We start from the raw sequence: 19,774 nt of genomic DNA on the forward strand, positions 1-19,774 counted from the left end.
ATGGTAATCTACACATGGCAAAGTCATCTAGCACTAAATATAATTATGTTAATAAGAATACTTGCCTTATGTGCACTATACAACAGCTGTTTATACTAATGTTAACTTAATCAGCTTTATAACAAATCAAAATCAATAAAACAAAATGGATTTATATAATTTTATGAGACTTTCCATTACATGAGTTCAATTCTTAGTGGAAAAAAAACAAGGCAGAAGGGAAAACTGGAATAAAACAACTATTTTGTGGAGCAGTATAAACAAGAGTATTACACAGTTCCAGGACATTCAATCTAATAATAAGGATTACAAAATACACATGGATTGGTATAATGGAAATTATTATCTTATGAGTCATAAGATAAAGATTATTTCCTTCTCAGCTTTAAGTCATTACAAAGGGCAAGTTTATATCAAATTAACAATAGTACCTGGAAACAAACACAAAAAGACAAGAATAGTTTTATAGTTATTTCTAAATCCAAATACAGGTAACAAATTTCTTTATGAGATACTTATGAAAAATTCTGTTACAGTCTCATAAAAGCATAGGACTGAAGAAAGGTATGCTGTGTATAATAAGTTACTCGAACGCTCAAAAATACATTAACACAAGATGAATTTTTCAATAATCAAGAGTGGCTTTGTAATGTGCGCCCTCTGGAGGATAATTCCTTCCTCGTATGAAGACCTGAGTCTGTCAGTCTTACAGATTTAAGACGTGGAATTCCATTCTGTTTAACATATGAAAATCACTTGGAACACTTCTTTTAGGGACAAGATGAAACTAGGTAGTAATTAAGTTTCATAATTATTCATTTACTTCTTAACCCTTGTAATCTAGGCTTGACTACAAAGAAACTGATCAAGCTAAAAAAAGAGAAATTAGTAAAGAATGAATAAGCCAACCATACACAGAATAATGCTGTGACAGTGATGGCTTCAAACCTGGGTTTTGAAAGATAAATGGAAGTTTGCCTGCTAGACAAAACAGGAGAGGATAAAGAGAATAGTACACGTAGTAACAGCATAAACAATGAAAGGTAACTATTTGTTGGAACATAAAAATCCTTATTGACTCTACCTTCAAAATAAATCTCAAATCTATCCACTCCCAAACCCCCTGCCTGCTACCACCCTACCCTACCCAACTACTTTCATCTCTCCACAAACTTTAACAGCCTTCTCATTCTCCTTTTTAAGTTCTAATATCCTCATGGTTAAGCAGGTGAAATAATTTTCACAAAATGTAAATTATCTTATTCCTCTCCTCAAAAATGGTTCCTATTCCTCTTAAAATCGAGAGCAAAATCAGCAAAACTTGACTCCTGTGTCCAACCTTATCTCCTATCAAATTCTCCCTCATTCACTTTGCTGCAGCCATCCTGGCCTTAACTCAATGGCCTTAACTCAACAAGTGCCAAATTCTCCCACTTTTATGTACTATTTCTATCTTTTTCCACCTCTACCTCTACCTCTCTTCATCTAGTTAACTACTGCGTATCATTTCAGATCTCAGCCTAAGGGTATTCTTTAGGGAAGACTTGGAATAAAGAATCACAGCTATAAAACCTACTCTATGCCTTCGGAAATCAGCTCTTTTCTAATTGTTTTATTAAGTTGGAACAAATATAAACAGATTTACCATATATGATTTATCATACAATAACTAAAATAAAAACTTCACTTAACACTGTTGACTAAGATAGAGGAATAGCTTGCTGAACCAGAAAATTACTTTTTTTTGCAACCCAAACCTTCAGAATGCAGCCTTGAACCTGGAAGTAAAATGAAAAGTATTTCTGATTTACATTGATCACAAAGTAAAAATTCAGAGTCCATTTATTTTTGGTTTCTTGGCTCAAAACAAATTAGAAAAAACAATTAGGTCAGGTTTTGAGAAGAGGAAAGTAGAAGCTGAAAGGTATACATGACAACAGTAGGACTAGTATTTTGGAGCTTCCCAGCAAATGAGAAACAGTATTTTAGAAAGGGAAGAGATTAACTTCAATTATCTGGAAATTACTGAACCAATTATAACATTGTTAAAAACAGGATCCTTGACATTTCCTGTCATATGTCACACAGTGTCTTGTCATTCAGTCACGGAATACTTATAATAAGAGTAGTTACCTGTAACTTCTGGGACCTGATAGATTTCAGATAGAGATTTCTAAACTTTAGATGTTACAACTCCAAAAAAAAAAAAAAAAAAAAAATCACAATGACTGAGAAAAGATTTGATTCAGCCCTCTACATTTTGTGACTACATTCTTTTGGTTTTTCATATCATATGGATTAAGAAATGGCATGTATAATGTTTTGCATAACTGCAATTCAACTCTTAAACAAATGTTATTGCTAAAATATATAAATACATGAGAATTGGCACAACTGATGTTCTACTGATTGACTACAAATAGACAGTTCCTTGTTATGATCTGCAACGCCATGTTCGTAGGCTTGAACCAGCCATCATGACATCACTAACCCATCATTTGCACCCCACTGAATCAATTATCACAAGCTGTGCACTACTGCAAATTATTCTTCAGTTATTACACAGGCATAATTTTTCAAACTAATGTTTTGAAGTCTTTGGAAGAACAATTCTATTGTTTAGGTGCTTCTACTATTTATACTCAAAAATCATGATCTTTAATATATGCCAGCAATTAATTATTGCTCACACAAATCCAAATTAACAACCCTTCCCCTCAAGGTATTCATGGTCTATTAAGGAACAGATATGCAAACAAAACCGTAATATAATATAATATAAGCAATAATAGACACACATACTAAGTCCACTGGCATCTCAAAAAGGAGTAATCAACTACTTCTGAGTTAGAGGAAGGAAAAAGATACCCAAGTCAGGTATAAAAGTATGAATAGGAATCGCCAGCAATGAGGAAGGGCAGCTGAAATAAAGCAATTAACATGCAAATGCAAAGAAGCTTGAAACAGTATGAATAGTTTGGGCTGAAGCACAGGATGTTATGTAAAGGGATGATGAAAGATGAACTGGTATTGAACAGAGGAACAGGACAACAGAAGTCTTACAAGGAGATTAGATCCAATAAAGAGCCTCTAAAAGATTTTACAAGGAAATAGTCAGATTTGTGTTTCTGGAAGCAATGAAGAGCCCATTGGATAATCTTAAAAGTCTGGCCAGGAGCTGTGAAGGCCTGATTCCAAGAAGCAGAATAAGGAGAAAAGTTAGGGGACACAATAAATGATGGAATAAACACAGAAGATGTTAAACAATGTTAAGGATGTAAAATAAAAGTGCCCATACGGGCACAAGATAAAGGAAAATAAAGTTATCCATAATGACTATCAAAGGCTTGGTAACACATGATGCCATTACTCAGAATAGGAAATCTAGAAGTATTGAGTAAGTATTGCTAAACTGAATTAGTTACGTCAAATGAAAAAGAGATAATAATTTGTAAAAGTGTAAATGTTTTTTAACAGAAGAGAAAGTGAAATTTTAATTAGTATATAAAGAATGCTTTAAAAACAAATGAAGAGGTTAAGCAAATTATGAAAAATAATCAAGCACTTGTTTTACAAGAACAGTTGTAAAACGGATTAAAAATAAAAAAAAAACCTTAAAGTTCAATAATAGTTCCAACCTACTCATGTCCTGTTATTTCCCCCAAGCAATTTGTGATCCATCCACACAACCAAAATCTACTCTTTCTCAAACATGCCACACAATTTTAAATCTCTGCTTTGGCATAAACTGCTCTTTTTGCTAGAATTCTAAACCACTTTCCCTCCTAACAAACTTCCTGATTTTCTCCTAAGATACTCCCCTGCCCTAATACTGCTGGGAAATGTGTTCATCAACTCATCTTAGCATCACTCTTCTTAGCAAACTAAATTTTTTTTCTCAGTCATGCTTCCATATGACATGCATCTCTCTAACATAGAGCTTTGTATGTTAAAACAGTCCAAATTGTGAACTTCTCAGAAGCAGGAACTTTCTTATTCATCTGTGTATTCCGAGAGCCTGGGATATTACAAAACGCTTAGTAAGTGTTTGGTGAGTTAAAATAAAAGGTGGATAAACATTCCAAAATAACACAACACAGAGCAGCCAGGGTCAATTTTGACTATATCTGGAATGTCGCTACTGCTGAACAGGATCAGTTCCATAGCTCATTTACTTACTCTTGTATCTACTGCCAATAGAAGTCCTAAGAAATGTACTTTAGGAAAACAATACTCATCATTAACAATGCTTTCTGAGCCTTGTCTAACAGCTGTACCATATGTTGGCACACTAAGAGGTACAGGGCAGTTGTTTCATTATCCTTAAAAACCAGACACGATTCAAATCCTACGTAGCCATTTATGGTTTAGCTACTGATAAAGTTATCCATTTAAAAAAATTCACACAAGTTAATGGGTGCTGATTTGTTAACTATGGAGTAAATTAGAATTAAAAAACAAAACAAAACAAAAAAACTGTCTGCTGGGCACGGTGGCTCACGCCTGTAATCCCAGCACTTTGGGAGGCGGAGGCAGGTGGATCACCAGGAGTTTGAGACCAGCCTGACCAACATGGAGAAACCCTGTCTCTACTAAAATACAAAAAATTAGCCGGGCATGGTGGCGCATGCCTGTAATCCCAGCCACTTGGGAGGCTGAGGCATGAGAATCGCGCCACTGCACTCCAGCCTGGGCAACAGAGTAAGACTCTATCTCAAAAAAAAAATAAAAATAAAAATAAATAAATAAATAAATAAAACCATTGATAATTTATTTGCAGACATTTTTCTATATTTTTCCCACCTAACAAAACTGGGATAATATGGATTATACCGTCTTTGATATTTTTTGAACTTAACATTTATACTGAATACATGTTCACTATGTACATAGCACTGGCAATCGACCATCTTTCTACTGATCTTTTTATTAAAAGGATGACAAATACGAGAGTCTGCAAGAGATCCCGTAGCTAAGACTCATTTTCCTCCCCACTGCACACAAAAAAATAGACAAATAAGTAAAAATGTAGAGCATTAAAACTGCTATACCATAAAAAATAATGGGAATATAGGTGGAGCTGGAGGCCATTTTTCCTACCCAACTGATGCAGGAACAGAAAACCAAATACTGCATGTTCTCTGTTATAAGTGGGAACTAAATGATGAGAACTCATTAACACAAAGAAGGGAACAGACACGAGGGCCTGCTTGAGAGAGAAGGGTGCGAGGAGGGAGAGCAGCAGAAAAAATAACTATTGGGTACTTGGCTTAGTACCTGGGTGATGAAATAATCTGTATGATAAACCCTTGTAATACGAACTTATCTATATAACTCACCTGCACATGTACCCTTGAACCTAAAAGTTAAAAAAAATAAATAAAACTGCTATATATTAACACAAGAAGAACAATACTAGTAAACATTTATCCCCTAATCCCAACTATGAGCTTGACTACGGGAATATAATGAGGCTCACAGCTGGTCATATGGTCATATATTTAACCAAGTGGAATTATTCTAACTTTTAGACAATGTTTTCCTTGTAATACATTTAAATAATTATATCCAAATATAGGCCAGGCGTGGTGGCTCACGCCTGTAATCTCAGCACTTTGGGAGGGCGAGGAAGGCCAATCACCGAAGGTCAGGAGTTTGAGACCAGCCTGGCCAACATGGTGAAACCCTGTCTCTCCTGTCTCTACTAAAATATGAAAATTAGCCGGGCATGGTGGTGGGTGCCTGTGGTCCCAGCTATTCAGGAGGCTGAGGCAGGAGAATTGCTTGAACCCAGGAGGTGGAGGTTGCAGTGAGCCGAGATCACGCCACTGCACTCCAGCCTGGGCGAAAGAGCACAACTCTGTCTCAAAAAAAAAAAAAAAATTATATTCAAATATATAATATCCTACATATAACAGGACTTACTAAAGACTACTTTTTGGAATAAAGTCAATTGGTCTTAAATTCTTTCTAAAAAGATTATTAGAAGTTTCACGGTAGAACGATTGGACTGCGGAATTAAAACAGCTTATCAATGGCCTTACCAACTTAATGAATGGCACTATGATTATTATTTAGTATTACTGGATCAGCAAATAATCTATAAACCTGTAAAATTAGCATTGCATTAAATGTCATTTACTAGCACCATCACCTACCACAGATTACTATGTTTAGAAATGCCTGCTTCTGCCTCTAATGAAAATCAAACAGATCTTAGAACATACATGATCATGCATGTATGTTGAATTTCTTTTACATTCGTTTCTTCTTTTTTTTTTAAAAAAATAACAAGTTTGTTTTATTTTTAGATTCTTCTTGGGCAGAAATCATTATTTACTTTCTTGGGTAAAAACAGTACAGTTTTAGAAACAGACTTAATTTTTCAGGTGGTATCCTAACTACCTATTTCTACCAGATTGGGGAAGAACAAAGTGATTTAGGGTGTTAAAATATATCATTGGACGACCAATAAAGATATGCTGAGTATCACTGTGGTCAGCAATACTCATTGCTCTTAGTTAACACTTTAACTAAAACGAGGTGATGACCAATTTTCCAAAAAACAATACATTTTTTATAAAAATAAATCTTGAGAAAGCAAGTCAATTCTGCACATTTTTTAAATACTAAGAAACAGAAAAAAAAAAAAGAAAATCCCAGATAAAATAACTATTTTAAAAAAAGAAAAACTCTTTTGGCAAAAGGTAAGCATGAAATGGTAACCTGCTTCATTAATCTTTTTTTTTAATATATGATTTAAGGAAATGAAAAACAAATTACTAAATAAGTTTTATGCCACCAAAAGTTTTAACTGTTAGTAAATTGATCATAAATAATTTTACAATTAGACACCTGATGAGAGACAGATGAGCGGAGGAAGAGCTATTTAATAGAACGCTAGGGGAAGAAAAACAAAAAACCAAACAGAAAACTCCAACATTTCATTTCATTATGTGGTAGTGCAAAATCTTACTTTAAGAAATAAAAAAGTTAAAACAAGGCTGGTTGTGGTGACTAACACTGGTAATCCCAGCACTTTGGAAGGCTGAGGAGGGGCAGATCACTTGAGGTCAGGAGTTCAAGACCAGTCTGACCAACACGGTGAAACCCCGCCTCTAATAAAAACACAAAAAATTAGCCAGGTGTGGTGGCAGGCGCCTGTAATCTCAGCTACTAAGGAGGCTGAGGCAGGAGAATCGCTCGAACCTGGGAGGCGGAGGTTGCAGTGAGCTGAGATTGTGCCACTGCACTCCAGCCTGGGCAACAGAGTGAGACTCTGTTTCAAAAAAGAAAAAGTTAAAGCAATTATATATTCAACTTCATTTTACTGCTCATGTAGCGTAGGCCCTAAAAGGCTGGGAAAACATGACCAAGTTAAAACACTGTATGTTTAATAAAAAATCTTGCAAAAGTTAATCAAGTACTTCATGGGACAAAAAGATTCTCACTGCTATTGCTACATTACATTCTCAAAGATGATTGTCAGCTTAATCACAGTGCTAATAAGTTATGTATCCAACAGACTATTGCTTAGGGAAGAGGTAAGCAGAAACACTTACAAACACAAACTAATAATACAAATGCAATTTCTCAAGAGATGACATACAGCTGGGCACGGTGGCACGTGCCAGTAGTCTCAGCTACTTAAGAGGCTGAGGCGGGATGATTGGTTGGGCCCAGGAGTTTGGGCCCAGCCTGAGTAACACAGCAAAATCCCATCTCTAAAAATATATACATGTGTAAAGAAATAAAGAAGACATACAAATGGCCAACACATACATGAAAAAAAAAAGCTCAATATCACTACCAAAGAAATGCAAATCAAAACCACAATTAGAATGGTTATTAATCAAAAAGACAAAAAATAATAGAATGCTGGCAAGAAAGTGGAGAAAACAGAACTCTTCTACACTTTTGATGGAGATGTAAATTAGTATAGCCATTATGGAGATTTCTCAAAAACTAGAAGTAGAACTACCATAAGATCTTGCAATCCACTCCTGGGTTTATCCAAAGGAAAGAAAATCGGTCTATTAAAGGAATACCTGCACTCCATGTTCATTGCAGCATTATTCATAACAGCAAAGACAGGGAATCAACCTAAGTGTCCATCAATGGATAAACGGATGAAGAAAATGTGGTATATATACATAATGGAATATTATTTGACTATAAAAAAGAATGAAATTCTGTCAGTTTGCAGCAACATGGATCTGGAGATTTAAGTTAAGTGAAATAAGCCAGGCACAGAAAGACAAATATCACATGTTCTCACTCAGATGTGGGAGCAAAAGAAGTTGATTTCATGGTGGTAGAGACTAGAATGATAGGAAGGGTGTTGTGGGGGGAAGAGGAGTGGGGAAGTAAGAGAAGTTGGTTAATGGTATGTACAAACCAACAGATAGAAGGAATAAGTTCTAATGTTTGACAGCGGAGTAGGGTGACTATGGTTAAAACGTATTTTACATTTCAAAATATCTAGAAGAGATGACTTTAAATATTCCCTAGACACAGAAATGATAAAAACACAAGGTGATGGATATCCTAAATACCGACTTGATCACTACATATCCTGTGCATGTAACAAAATCCCCCATAAATATGTACAAAATACTATGAATCAATTAAAAAAATACAAGCACATATAAAAGAAACATTTTGATAACAAAACACCTGTAATATAAATAAACAGGTAATAAGTAAAAATGGACAGATACATATTCTTAATGAACTGAAGTCACTGCCTACAACTGGCTTGCACAAACTAAAATGTAAGGTAGAAACCACAACTATTAGCGAAACTACATTTAACTTTAAAAATTATAAAAATCTCTACTATGACTTTCAAATAATAGCAAGAATTTCCGTTCTCCTTTTTGCAAAGTGTGCCTTATTTTAAAATGCAAAAAATTGAAAATATATACGAAAAAGTTATAGACTAATTCAAAACAATGTATTAATATTTTGACAATCTCTGGCACTTAAAATGAGTCAGACGTCCCAAAACATCTATTTCGTAACTTTATGATAATGCAGCATCACCATAAAAGAACCATAGGAAACACCCCCAAAATAAAGAAACACAGCAAAATTGACGTTAATTCTGGATCAAGATAATTTTCTGAGTTTCCACACGATGTTTTTGAATAGCAAACGTTATTCAAACTTGCAAATCCATTAATAAATGAAGCTTTGAATCTTTAAAAATCTCCATTCGGTCAGAAAAATTCGTTTATTTCTATGCTGTTGCTGTTTTAAACTTTGTATACTGGGAAATTTCTAAGGGAAAAGCCATGGGTTCAATTATCTTTCACCCGTCCTCCAAAAACACCACAAGCAAAACCTCCTCCCCAGCTTTTCTTTATAAAGAACTGAAAAAGTGGTTCGACTACCTTTTTTTCAGTTATCTTTGCTCTGAACTCTCCCCTACACACTTACCTCGGACCACAACTGGCCCTGGCAAGACTATTTAAGCTATGTCTCCAGGAGACTCACAAGTTGCGTTTCGCGGTCAGGCCTGGGAGCAGTAAGGACACCCCAGTTTTCTGACTTCTCCTAGCATTTCGCACCCGCTCAGTTCCAGTGTGAATAAGTGGGGGCCCGGAACGCTGGGCCCGAAAGGGCAAAGCCAGGGCCTACACCGCAGCATGGTCACCGAGGCGGCTAGCGCGGTGGGGAGGCAGAAGACAGAGAACCGACCGCCTGGGACCAGGGGCATCCGTGTAAACCGAAGAGGCGCTCAGACTCGGAGGGCAAGGCCCGGGGCCCCCTTCGCTGCCTCCTTTGCCCTCCCTTCCCCCATGCTGGAGAAGCAGGGCCCGGGCCCGGTGCGGGAACGGGGAGGAGGTAAACCAGTCCTGTCACCGCACTGAGAGAGGCTGGAAACGGCACATGCTCTACGGGGAGAGGCCGCGGGCGCCCCGGCCCGGACCCCGAAAACAAGACACATCTCCACCCCCAGAGTTCCATTCCCTGCGCCTCACCAGGTCGTAGTCCTCCTCATCATCGCACATGAAATCATCCTCCATGTCAGACATCTTGGCCGGGAGGGGGAGGAGAAATTGGAGACAACCTCCTCCCACAATCCTCCGCGGCTCAGAGGCGTCACTCTCAGCTTCTTTCCGCCTTCCAGTCCCTCTTAGAGGAGCTGTTTCCTGCCGGAACTAATTATCTCGACATGTAGATGATTCGCTACGACTCCAAAAGAGACTGCACCGCCCCCCGTTTCCTCCGAAGCGGTTGGTGCCTTAGCAACTAAACCTGGCAACTGGGACATCGTCAGGTGCTGCAGGTCTCAGCCGAAGGGCGTCGGAAACTGCGCTCGCATCGAGCAGTTTCCAGCCTCCTGGGTAAGGGAGCAGTCTCCTCCCTTGCTTGGGACTCTGGACGCATCTAATTCCGGTGAAAGTAAGGGACAGCTTAGGACCAGAAGCCTTTCGCGGAGAAAAGGCTGACATGCCCGTCCTATATGACAGGTATTATTTCTGCTATCATTGTACGTGTGCATTTAGCCCACACATTGCGGCGGGTGTTCCTAAGATACTTGGAGTACTTTTCAGCAACACAGTTTACACTTAATGCTTGTTATATTTGTAATTGACAAAACAATTCTATGGATATCCTAAATTAGGAATGCAGCTATCAGTTGAGTTGCCTTAAATCTTACTCAGTTGTTCAACGAATTGTAAACTGACCTTTACAGCCCTTGGGACCAAATTAAGGTAACAACGACTGGTTTTTAAAAAATACATTACTGTGAACCTGAGGGCATCATGTTGTGAGGAGATGGGGGCTGCGGTGACTCGCGGGCTCAGGAATTTCAAGAGAACCGAGCGGAACGGGAAATCGGCAACATGAAGCCCTCTCTCGCTCCCAGGCACCCCTCTACCAGCAGCCTCCTGCCAGAGCAGATTAGTCTCTATCCAGAAATTAAGGGAGAGATTGCTTGTAAACATGACAAGCTGCTGTCATTTCTAAAATATGTGTATGTTGATTCCAAAGATCCTGTGTCTTCCGTGCAGCTGAAAGCTGCTGAAACACGTCAGGAGCCAAAGAAATTCAGATTGCCGAAAGGCCATCACTTTGATATGATAAATATTAAGAGCATTCCCAAAGGCAAAATTTCCACTGTAGAAGCATTGACACTTTTCAATAATCATAAACTTTATCCAGAAACATGAACTGCTGAGAAAATAGCGCAAGAATATCATTTAGAACAGAAAGATGTGAATTCCCTTCTTAAATATTTTGTTACTTTTGAAGTCAAAATCTTCCCTCCTGAAGACAAGAAAGCAATACAATCAAAATGAAGAAAATCACAAAAATTTCCTGTGTGTACTCCTCATCCCTCATCCTGTATATTTTCTTATTTTTGCATATTAAATTATGTTAATTACCAAGTGTTTAATGCTCTCATTGTGAGAGCATCCTCTTAATATTTATTGAGCTCCCTGAATTTTCAAGATTGCCATAGACTGTATTTTGTTTTCTTTTAATTTGGTTTAGGCATATTTCATATGTACATGTTAGCATGACTAATCAGCACATCTGTACCTTTATTATAAGTAAAAGAGTTAATTTGTTATTTTAGACACATCATACCAACTTTTAAATTGGTCATATGACCCCTTGGGAAGTGTCCTGAATCCCTCATTTAAGTTTTCCTATCCAATTTAGGTGTTTAGTTAATTCTTCATATGTGATAGTGAAAGTAAAAGCTTTCCTGACTCTTAAGACTGATATTTTCTTGCTAGGGAAAGAGACTCGATAGTAAGGTAGACTAACAGTATTTCCCAAATAAAGGCACATAGGAGAAGATGACGAATCAATAAAATCTAATTAAAATTACTACCCCAGGGAATAAGAAGTATTGAGGATTTATTTTATTTTGAATTGGTTTTAAGTATGGAATAATTGTCTTTACAGTTATAAAAAGCAATTAGCGGTGTTTACGAAATGTTGGGAATTTCTGCTTTGACAAATAGTTAAGTCCCATGGCCTTCAGAGAGAGAGGCAGTAGTAGAAACTTTCGAAAAAGTAACATTTCTCTGGATTTAACATGGAACTAGAAAAATTTAAAGAATAATTAAATTAAAAAACCATGGTAAATGAAATTTGGTGATTATATATAGTTTTGGATGTTAATGCTAGTTGAGAGAAGAGAGAAAAAATAGCAAGTAGAAGCAGAGAACAGGATCATTGGAAGGGACCTGAGAAATTGCTGCTTTATCCATTTTAGCAAACTTATTTAGCACGGCATGTGCCAGTACTAGGATCTTGAGTAAGAGTGTGTGAGTTTAGCTCTGCCTAATATATTACTACTTGTGGGATCTTTGGGAGACTATGTCCTCTTTCAGATTGAATTTCTTCTATAAAATGAGCATAATGCTACCTTACTTAAATTTAAGGGTTATCATGAAGATAAATGAAATAGTAAAGGACTACAAAAGACCAAAGAAATAATGAATTTTTTTTTTGTAGTGGAGAAACGCCTGGGGAGAATATATGACCTAAGGTTTCTGTAGTTTATGACCTAACCAGGCCCAGAACTTAGTTTTTCAAATCCTAGTAGTGTGTTTTTTCTGATGTGCCAAAAAGCAGCACACCTCAGAGAAGGGAATAAGTGTGAATTGTGGGTATGTTGGGGTTATCAGTGTGCTTCTGAGGGAAGATAGGCATCACTACTTCCCAGAGATGCCCCTGGAAATGATACAGAAGATGCTAAAGAATTCAACAAGATGACGGAATGAGGCATTTGTAGTAATGCTGAGAACAGAAAAATGAACTAAGTGGAAAATTTGTAAGCATGTCTTTGAATGTAGATTGGTTAGGTGAACAAACTACCTAGTTGATTTTTAGTTCAGTATAATAATTGTTTTAAGAAAACATGAAATAACTACTCAATATAAAATGCATTTTAAAACTCCTGTAAATCAGTCAAAACTTTATTCCATTTGTCATAATGGTCACTAGTTGAGTCACTAATACTAGTACACTCTTATTTCTGAGCCATCTTTATTCATATCTACATTGTGTGGTTAGGCAGCTGTTATGTGGTATCACATGATAAAAGATTTCTTCCCATACCATTAAAAAAATACTATTACACAAAATCATTGGCAAAATTCAAAATAAAGAAAAAAATGAAATAAAGGGGAAAAACTGCTTTTCAAATAGGTAGCATTTTCCACATAAACTTCCAGATCTGTCCACGTGACTCCACAAATGGTTATGTAGTTAAGCATAGATATAGATTTGGATTATTTTTGCATCTATGTAGCAGCATAGGTCAATGTTTGGTTGTTTGTTTATATTTAGAGACAAGATCTTCCTCTGTCACCCAGGCTGGAGTGCAGTGGCACCATCATAGCTTACTGCAGCCTCGAACTCCTTGGTTTAAGTGACCTTCCCATCTCAGCCTCCTCAGTGGCTAGGACTTCAGGTACATGCCACCATTCCTGACTAATTTAAAATATTTTTTTTGTAGAGACAGGGGTCTCACCATGTTGCCCAGGCTGGTCTTGAAATCCTCCCACCTCAACCTTCCAAAGCACTGGTATTACAGGTGTGAACCACATTGCCCAGTCTTAAAATATATTCTTAATAATAATTATTTTAGTGGCTGTGTAATAATCCCTCGTTGAATGTACCAGTGCACCATAATTCATGCCATCATTGTTATACATTCAGAGTATTGCAGAAATAACACTATTTTAAGCAATTCTGCAGTGAATATCTTTGAAATTTTATTCTTTAAAAAATAATTCTGGCTGGCGCGGTGGCTCACGCCTGTAATCCCAGCACTTTGGGAAGCCGAGGCAGACGGACCACCTGAGGTCAGGAGTTTGAGACCAGCCTGGCCAGCGTGGCAAAACCCTGTCTCTGCTAAAAATACAAAAAAAAATTATCCAGGCATGGTGGCGGGTGCCTGTAATTCCAGCTACTCAGGAGGCTGAGGCAGGAGAATCTTTTGAACCAGGGAGGTGGAGGTTGCAGTGAGCCGAGATCGCACCATTGCACTCCAGCCTGGGCGACAGAGCAAGACTCTGTCTCAAAAAAATAAATAAATAAATAAAAGAAATAATTCCAAGAAGAGAAATTACAGGCTTGATTCTTTTTTAGTAATTACTTGAATTGACACCTTTTTGGTCATAGTTCTTTTAAGTTATATTTGTGACAATAATGTGTTCTCACCTATACATACAAATGTTTTTCCCTAACAGTCTTTTCTTCTCAATATTTTATTATGATAAATTTCAAGCATACATAAAATTGAAAGAATAGTACAGTGGACATGTATATACCCACTATCAGCTTTGATTGTATGTATGTGTGTGTTCCCTGTATCAGTTGAAAGGAGGATTCGGATATCATGACACATCACCCCTAAATGCAGCTATGTATGTTTCCTAAAAATAAGAACATTCTCCTATGTAATCACATCATTATTACATATAAGATTAATAATACTGGCCAGGCACGGTGGCTCGTGCCTGTAAACCCAGCACTTTGGGAGGCTGAGGTAGGTGGATCACCTGAGGTTAGGAGTTTGAGACCAGCCTGGCCAACATGGAGAAATCCTGTCTCTACTAAAAATACAAAAATTATCCAGGCATGGTGGCGCATGCCTGTAATATCAGATACTCAGGAAACCTTAGGCAGGAGAATCGCTTGCATCTGGGAGGTCGGGGTTGCAGTGAGCCAAGACTGAGCCACTGCACTCCAGCCTGGGCGACAGAGTGAGAGTTTGTCTCAAAAAAGAAAAAAAAAGATTAATAATAATTCCCTATCATTCAATATCCAGTCTATATTCAAAATTACCATATTAAATGTATAACTTAGAATTGGAAGAGCCTTTAATGATATCACTTTACAGTATAAGGCTTCCCAAATCCCACAGTAGAGATTCTGATTCAGTAGTTCTGAGTGGCATTCAGAAACCTATACTTATAACTTTATAACAAAACAAACCTCCCTGTACCTAGGATGACTATACATCCCAGTTTTCCTGGGACTGATCTCGTTTACTACTGTTGACCCATCATAATAGTAATAGCACCCAGGCCGGGTGCGGTGGCTCACACCTGGAATCCTAGCACTTTGGGAGGCGGAGGTGGGTGGATCACGAGGTAAAGAGACCGAGACCATCCTGGCCAACATGGTGAAACCCCGTCTCTACTAAAAATACAAAATACAAAAATTAGCTGGGCGTGGTGGTGTGCGCCTGTAGTCCCAGCTACCTGAGGCTGAGGCAGGAGAATCGCTTGAACCGGGGAGGTGGAGGCGGAGGTTGCGGTGAGCTGAGATCGTGCCACTGCACTCTAGCCTGGTGATAGAGCGAGACTCCATCTCAAAAAAAAAAAAAAAAAAAATTAATAGCACCCATCACTTTCAGAAGTTAGACAGTAAATCACATGGTTACTCTACTTTTAATTGTTCAAAAGAGAAAATAGGATCCCGAGGTAGTTAAGAGGTTTATTTGCTCAGAGTAATCAAAGTTTCATAGTTTTACTTTGTATTCAAGATAGCAGTTGCAAAATGGATAATATGCTTAACAAACGCATACTGATCACATATATGAAACTGCATGTTGATTTACATTTAAATATATTACATAATTTGCTGCTTTTAAATGTAATGCCTTATTCCTACAATGGGAAAATAAGTATGCAAATAAGCTGATAAGTAGGAAGACTGGGTGAACGGCAGCTAAATTTTGAGTATAATTTCCTTGGCCATGACCAAATTTATTAAGTCTAGTCTGGAAATTTACTAACAGCAGTTGAAAAGGTCTTCACTGTGCTGAGCATGCTGCTTGAGTACACAGGTGCTAATAAGTGCTAGTTGGATAAATAAAAATGTTAATAGATTAATCTTTCTGTATCACACATCAAAATATTTTTCTGTCCTTAAAAATCCATGTAAATGTGACCTTATTCACATAGCCTATCCTGAATACTTTATACCGTTAAGATACTCTCTTTTATTTTTTCTTGACATTAATTTTATTCAATGGTAAATAATAGAAAATTGTAATTTTAACAGAGTATATTTGTGTGACATGCTGCCCTTGTTGAAAGTGGATCCTATGTTTTTAAAACATATTTTCATAAAATGGCATTATTGAGGTATTATTCAGTAGCTTCATTTACCTCAATAAGGTAAATTAAGCTGCACATACTTAAAGTATAAAATTTATTTATTTATTTATTTTATTTTTTGAGATAGAGTCTTGCTTTGTTGCCCAGTCTAGAGTGCAGTGGCATGATCTCGGCTCACTACAACCTCCACCTCCTGGGTTCAAGCAATTCTCCTGCCTCAGCCTCCCTGGAAGCTGGAATTACAGGTACTCACCACCACGCCCAGCTAATTTTTGTATTTTTAGTAGTGATGAGGTTTCGCCATGTTGGCCAGGCTGGTCTCAAACTCCTGACCTCAGGTGATCCACTTGCCTTGGCCTCCCAAAGTGCTGGGACTACAGGCATGAGCCACCACTCCCAGCCTTAAAGTATAAAATTTAATGAACTTTGACATATGTATACACCTGTGAAACTATCACGACACAAGATAATGAACATATTATCACTGCAAAAGTTTCCTCTCAGATTCCTTGCAGAAATTTCTCTCCTCCCCCCTTAACTTTTCCCAGGTAACTGCTGATCTACTTTTTGTCACTATAGATTAGTTTACATTTTCAGGAATTTTATATAAATGGAATCATGCAATATGTACTCTCATTTTCCTGGTTTCTTTCACTTAGTATAATTATGTTGAGATTTTTCCAGGTTGTTGCATGTATCAGTTGGTTGTTTCTTTTTATTGCTGAATATTCATTACATTGATATATTACAATTCATCTTACCCATTTATCTGTTGATAGATATTTTAAGTTTTTTTCAGTTTGTGGCTAATATAAATGAAGCTGCTAAGAACATTTGTGCACAAGTTTTTGTGTGGACATATGTTTTGTTTCTCTTGGGTAATTTATGGTAGACAGACTCTGGTGGCTACCCATTATCTATTTCCTTGAATAATTCTTTGCTTTTTGAGCGTGAGTGGGATCTGTGACTTGCTTCTAACTAAGATACAGCAAAGGTGATATACATGATTATATATACATGATTACATTATACAAGATTGTTAAGTCAATCCTGACAGGAAAGATGGTCTCCTTTGCTGGCTTTGAGGAAGGCAAGTGCCCATGTTGGGAAGGACAACACAACAGGGAGCTGATGGTGGCATCTGGTTAGCAGCCAGACAAAAAATAAAAAATATGGTCTTAGTCTGACAGCCCACAAGGAACTGAATGCTGCTAACAGCCATGTGCTCTTGGAAGTGAATCCTTCCCCAGTTGAGCCTCAAATAAGCCTTTGTGAGACCTTAAAATAGGATGGAAAATTGTGAGATAATAAATGTGTATTTATTTATACTACTACATTTGTAGTAATATTGTTACGCAGAATAGATGTGAATGCAGTTAGTAAATATCTTGTAGTGAAATGGTTGGGTCATATGGTAGGTATATATTTAACTTTTTAAGAAACTCTCAAATTGTTTTCCTAAGTGGTTTTACCATTTTGCATATCCAACAGCAGTGCATAAGAGTTCTAGTTGCTCCACATCCTTGCCAACATTTAGTGTGGTCAATCTTTTTAACTTTAGCTACTCTAGCAGGAATGTAGCAGTATACTATTGTAGTTTTAATTTGCATTTACTTAATAACTAATGTTGAACATTTTTTGTGTGCTTATTTGTCATCCATGTATCTTCTTTGGTGAAATGTTTTTAAATATATTTTGCCTATTTTTTAAACTGGGTTGTTTATCTTATTACTGTTGAGTTGTAAGAGTTCTTTATGCTTTTTGTGTTGTATTCATCTTTGTCATACCTAAGGGCACTGAGATTTTCACTTATGTTTTTTTCTGGAAGTTTTATGTAGTTTTACCTCTTACATTTAGGTCTGCGATCCATTTCAAATTTAATTTTCGTGTATAGTGTGAATGAATGTGGAGGTTCATTAGTTTGCATATGGATATCAAATTGTTCCAGCATCATTTGTTGAAAAGATATGCTTTTTCAATTGAGTTGTCTTGGCACCTTTGTCAAAAATCCAATGACAGTTTAATTGTCAGCATAATTTGATCCTTTTAAAATATATTTTTCATAATTGTATGCTACCTTGTATTACAATTATTTCCATTTATTCATTATTAAACAGAAAGCTCCTTGAGGGCACAACTGTCTTTCTTACTTCTGAATTCTCTGAAACGCAGCATATGCCTTGCTTATAGAAGATTCTCAATGAAAATGTGATGTGTTTAAGTAAACTTTAGCATTCATGACTCTTCACAGGCCTTGGCTGAGTCATACCAAACAGGTTTATGATTTGGCATCCTTTCAGACCAATCATCTTTAAAATTTTTTTTTACTATATTAATTTGGGGAGACTGAACACTGTGTGTTAGAAGAGCAGAAAAAGAGGACTCCTTTTGTATTAGTAAAGTTCTGGAAAGAAAACTCGTGGCATACTCAGGGAAGTTAACTGAAAATTTAATTAAGGGACTATTTATAGAGATGGAGGCAGGGTTAAGGGAACCAACAACTACTTATACTAAGCCTTCAGAATGCTCCAGACTGCAATTATATCTTTCATCTCTATAGTTGACATAGGAGGAATATGCTAATACAGTATGATTAAGCATTGAAGGGGTTCAGAATATGCCACCCCAAAATATGCTACTTTGGCCTAAGTATTATTTTGAGCCGAAGCCAACTGACAACCAGTAGATGCAGTTATGTCAGTCACCGGAGAGCGTTAGCAAATGTATTCCAAAAAAAAACAAAAAATTGCTTAAGATAATAACCACAATCAGCTCCTCATTGAGGTGGGCAACGTTGGATGTTTATGACAAGGTGAGGAAAGAATTGTCTAGTTTGAAGATTCTTGGTACTATATTTAGTTTCTAGGTGAAGAAATAAAAAGGAAGGCTGGGCATGGTGGCTCACGCCTGTAATCCCAGCACTTTGGGAGGCCAAGGCAGGTGGATCACCTGAGGTCAGGAGTTCAAGATCAGCCTGGCCAACATGGTAAAACCCCATCTCTACTAATCATACAAAAATTAGCCGAGCGTGGTGGCGCATGCCTGTAATCCCAGATGCTCCGGAGGCTGAGGCAGGAGAATCGCTTGAACCCAGCAGGCGGAGGTTGCAGTGAGCCGAGATCATGCCTTTGCACTCAGCCTGGATGACAAGAGCGAAACTCCGTCTCAAAAAAAGAAATAAAAAGGAAAAAACAAAATATAGTTTTAAATTGGGGCAATATTTCTGTAATTTGGTCAGGCTAATGTACACTATAAGCTTGAAATGCAAACTTCTAATTTCAGAGTCTAAATTTTTGTTTATCAGATTTCATTTTGATGATGGAATGTATACTAGATGCAGAGTTTGCATCAATTTTTGTAATATATTCATTTATTTACTTAACTAATTTTAATTTGCCATAATAGCAGGAGCTTTTTGTTTATGTTTATTGTTGTATCCCCAGTGCCTAGAATAGTGCTTAGAACATAGTAGCACAGAGAAACATTTGTTAAATGAATGAATGAATGATAGAATAATGGATGAAACATGGAATATGAATTTTAGTGGAGGTGACAGGTAATAAGTATAAAAATCAATAAATAATGTAATTTCAGATGGCCTTAAAGACAGCAAACCAGATTTAGGTGATAGAGAATAACTGGAGAGAATGTTGGGATGGTTTTTAAAATCT

General features: G+C 37.0%; 2 protein-coding genes and 1 pseudogene across 5 annotated transcripts in view; 2 read left to right on the forward strand and 1 right to left on the reverse strand.

Annotated features, from left to right (window-relative positions):
• COPS2 (COP9 signalosome subunit 2) overlaps positions 1–10,127 on the reverse strand; it is a 29,660-nt gene extending 19,533 nt beyond the window's left edge. For both annotated transcript variants that reach the window (XM_004056159.5, XM_004056160.5), the window contains exon 1: positions 9,987–10,127. In XM_004056159.5, the coding sequence (XP_004056207.1) occupies positions 9,987–10,040 (54 nt within the window). In that variant the 5' untranslated portion in view covers positions 10,041–10,127. The remainder of the gene's footprint in view (positions 1–9,986) is intronic.
• The window catches only part of GALK2 (galactokinase 2), a 166,243-nt gene continuing 156,593 nt past the window's right edge, over positions 10,125–19,774 (forward strand). Inside the window, exons 1-2 of one of the 3 annotated variants that reach the window (XM_063698987.1) lie at positions 10,273–10,478; positions 16,251–16,348. Coding sequence is in view for 2 of the 3 variants with exons in the window: in XM_019010860.4 (XP_018866405.2) it covers positions 10,459–10,478 (20 nt within the window). In the remaining variant the exon portion in view is untranslated. Of the gene's footprint in view, positions 10,479–16,250; positions 16,349–19,774 lie in introns of all 3 variants that reach the window. The other 2 variants (XM_019010860.4, XM_063698986.1) reach the window with 2 other exon arrangements.
• LOC101126968 (NADH dehydrogenase [ubiquinone] 1 alpha subcomplex assembly factor 4-like) lies at positions 10,485–11,347 on the forward strand (annotated as a pseudogene).

The sequence above is a fragment of the Gorilla gorilla genome, chromosome 16 (assembly GCF_029281585.2).
Source record: "Gorilla gorilla gorilla isolate KB3781 chromosome 16, NHGRI_mGorGor1-v2.1_pri, whole genome shotgun sequence".
In the NCBI taxonomy this organism is placed as follows: Eukaryota; Metazoa; Chordata; class Mammalia; order Primates; family Hominidae; genus Gorilla; species Gorilla gorilla.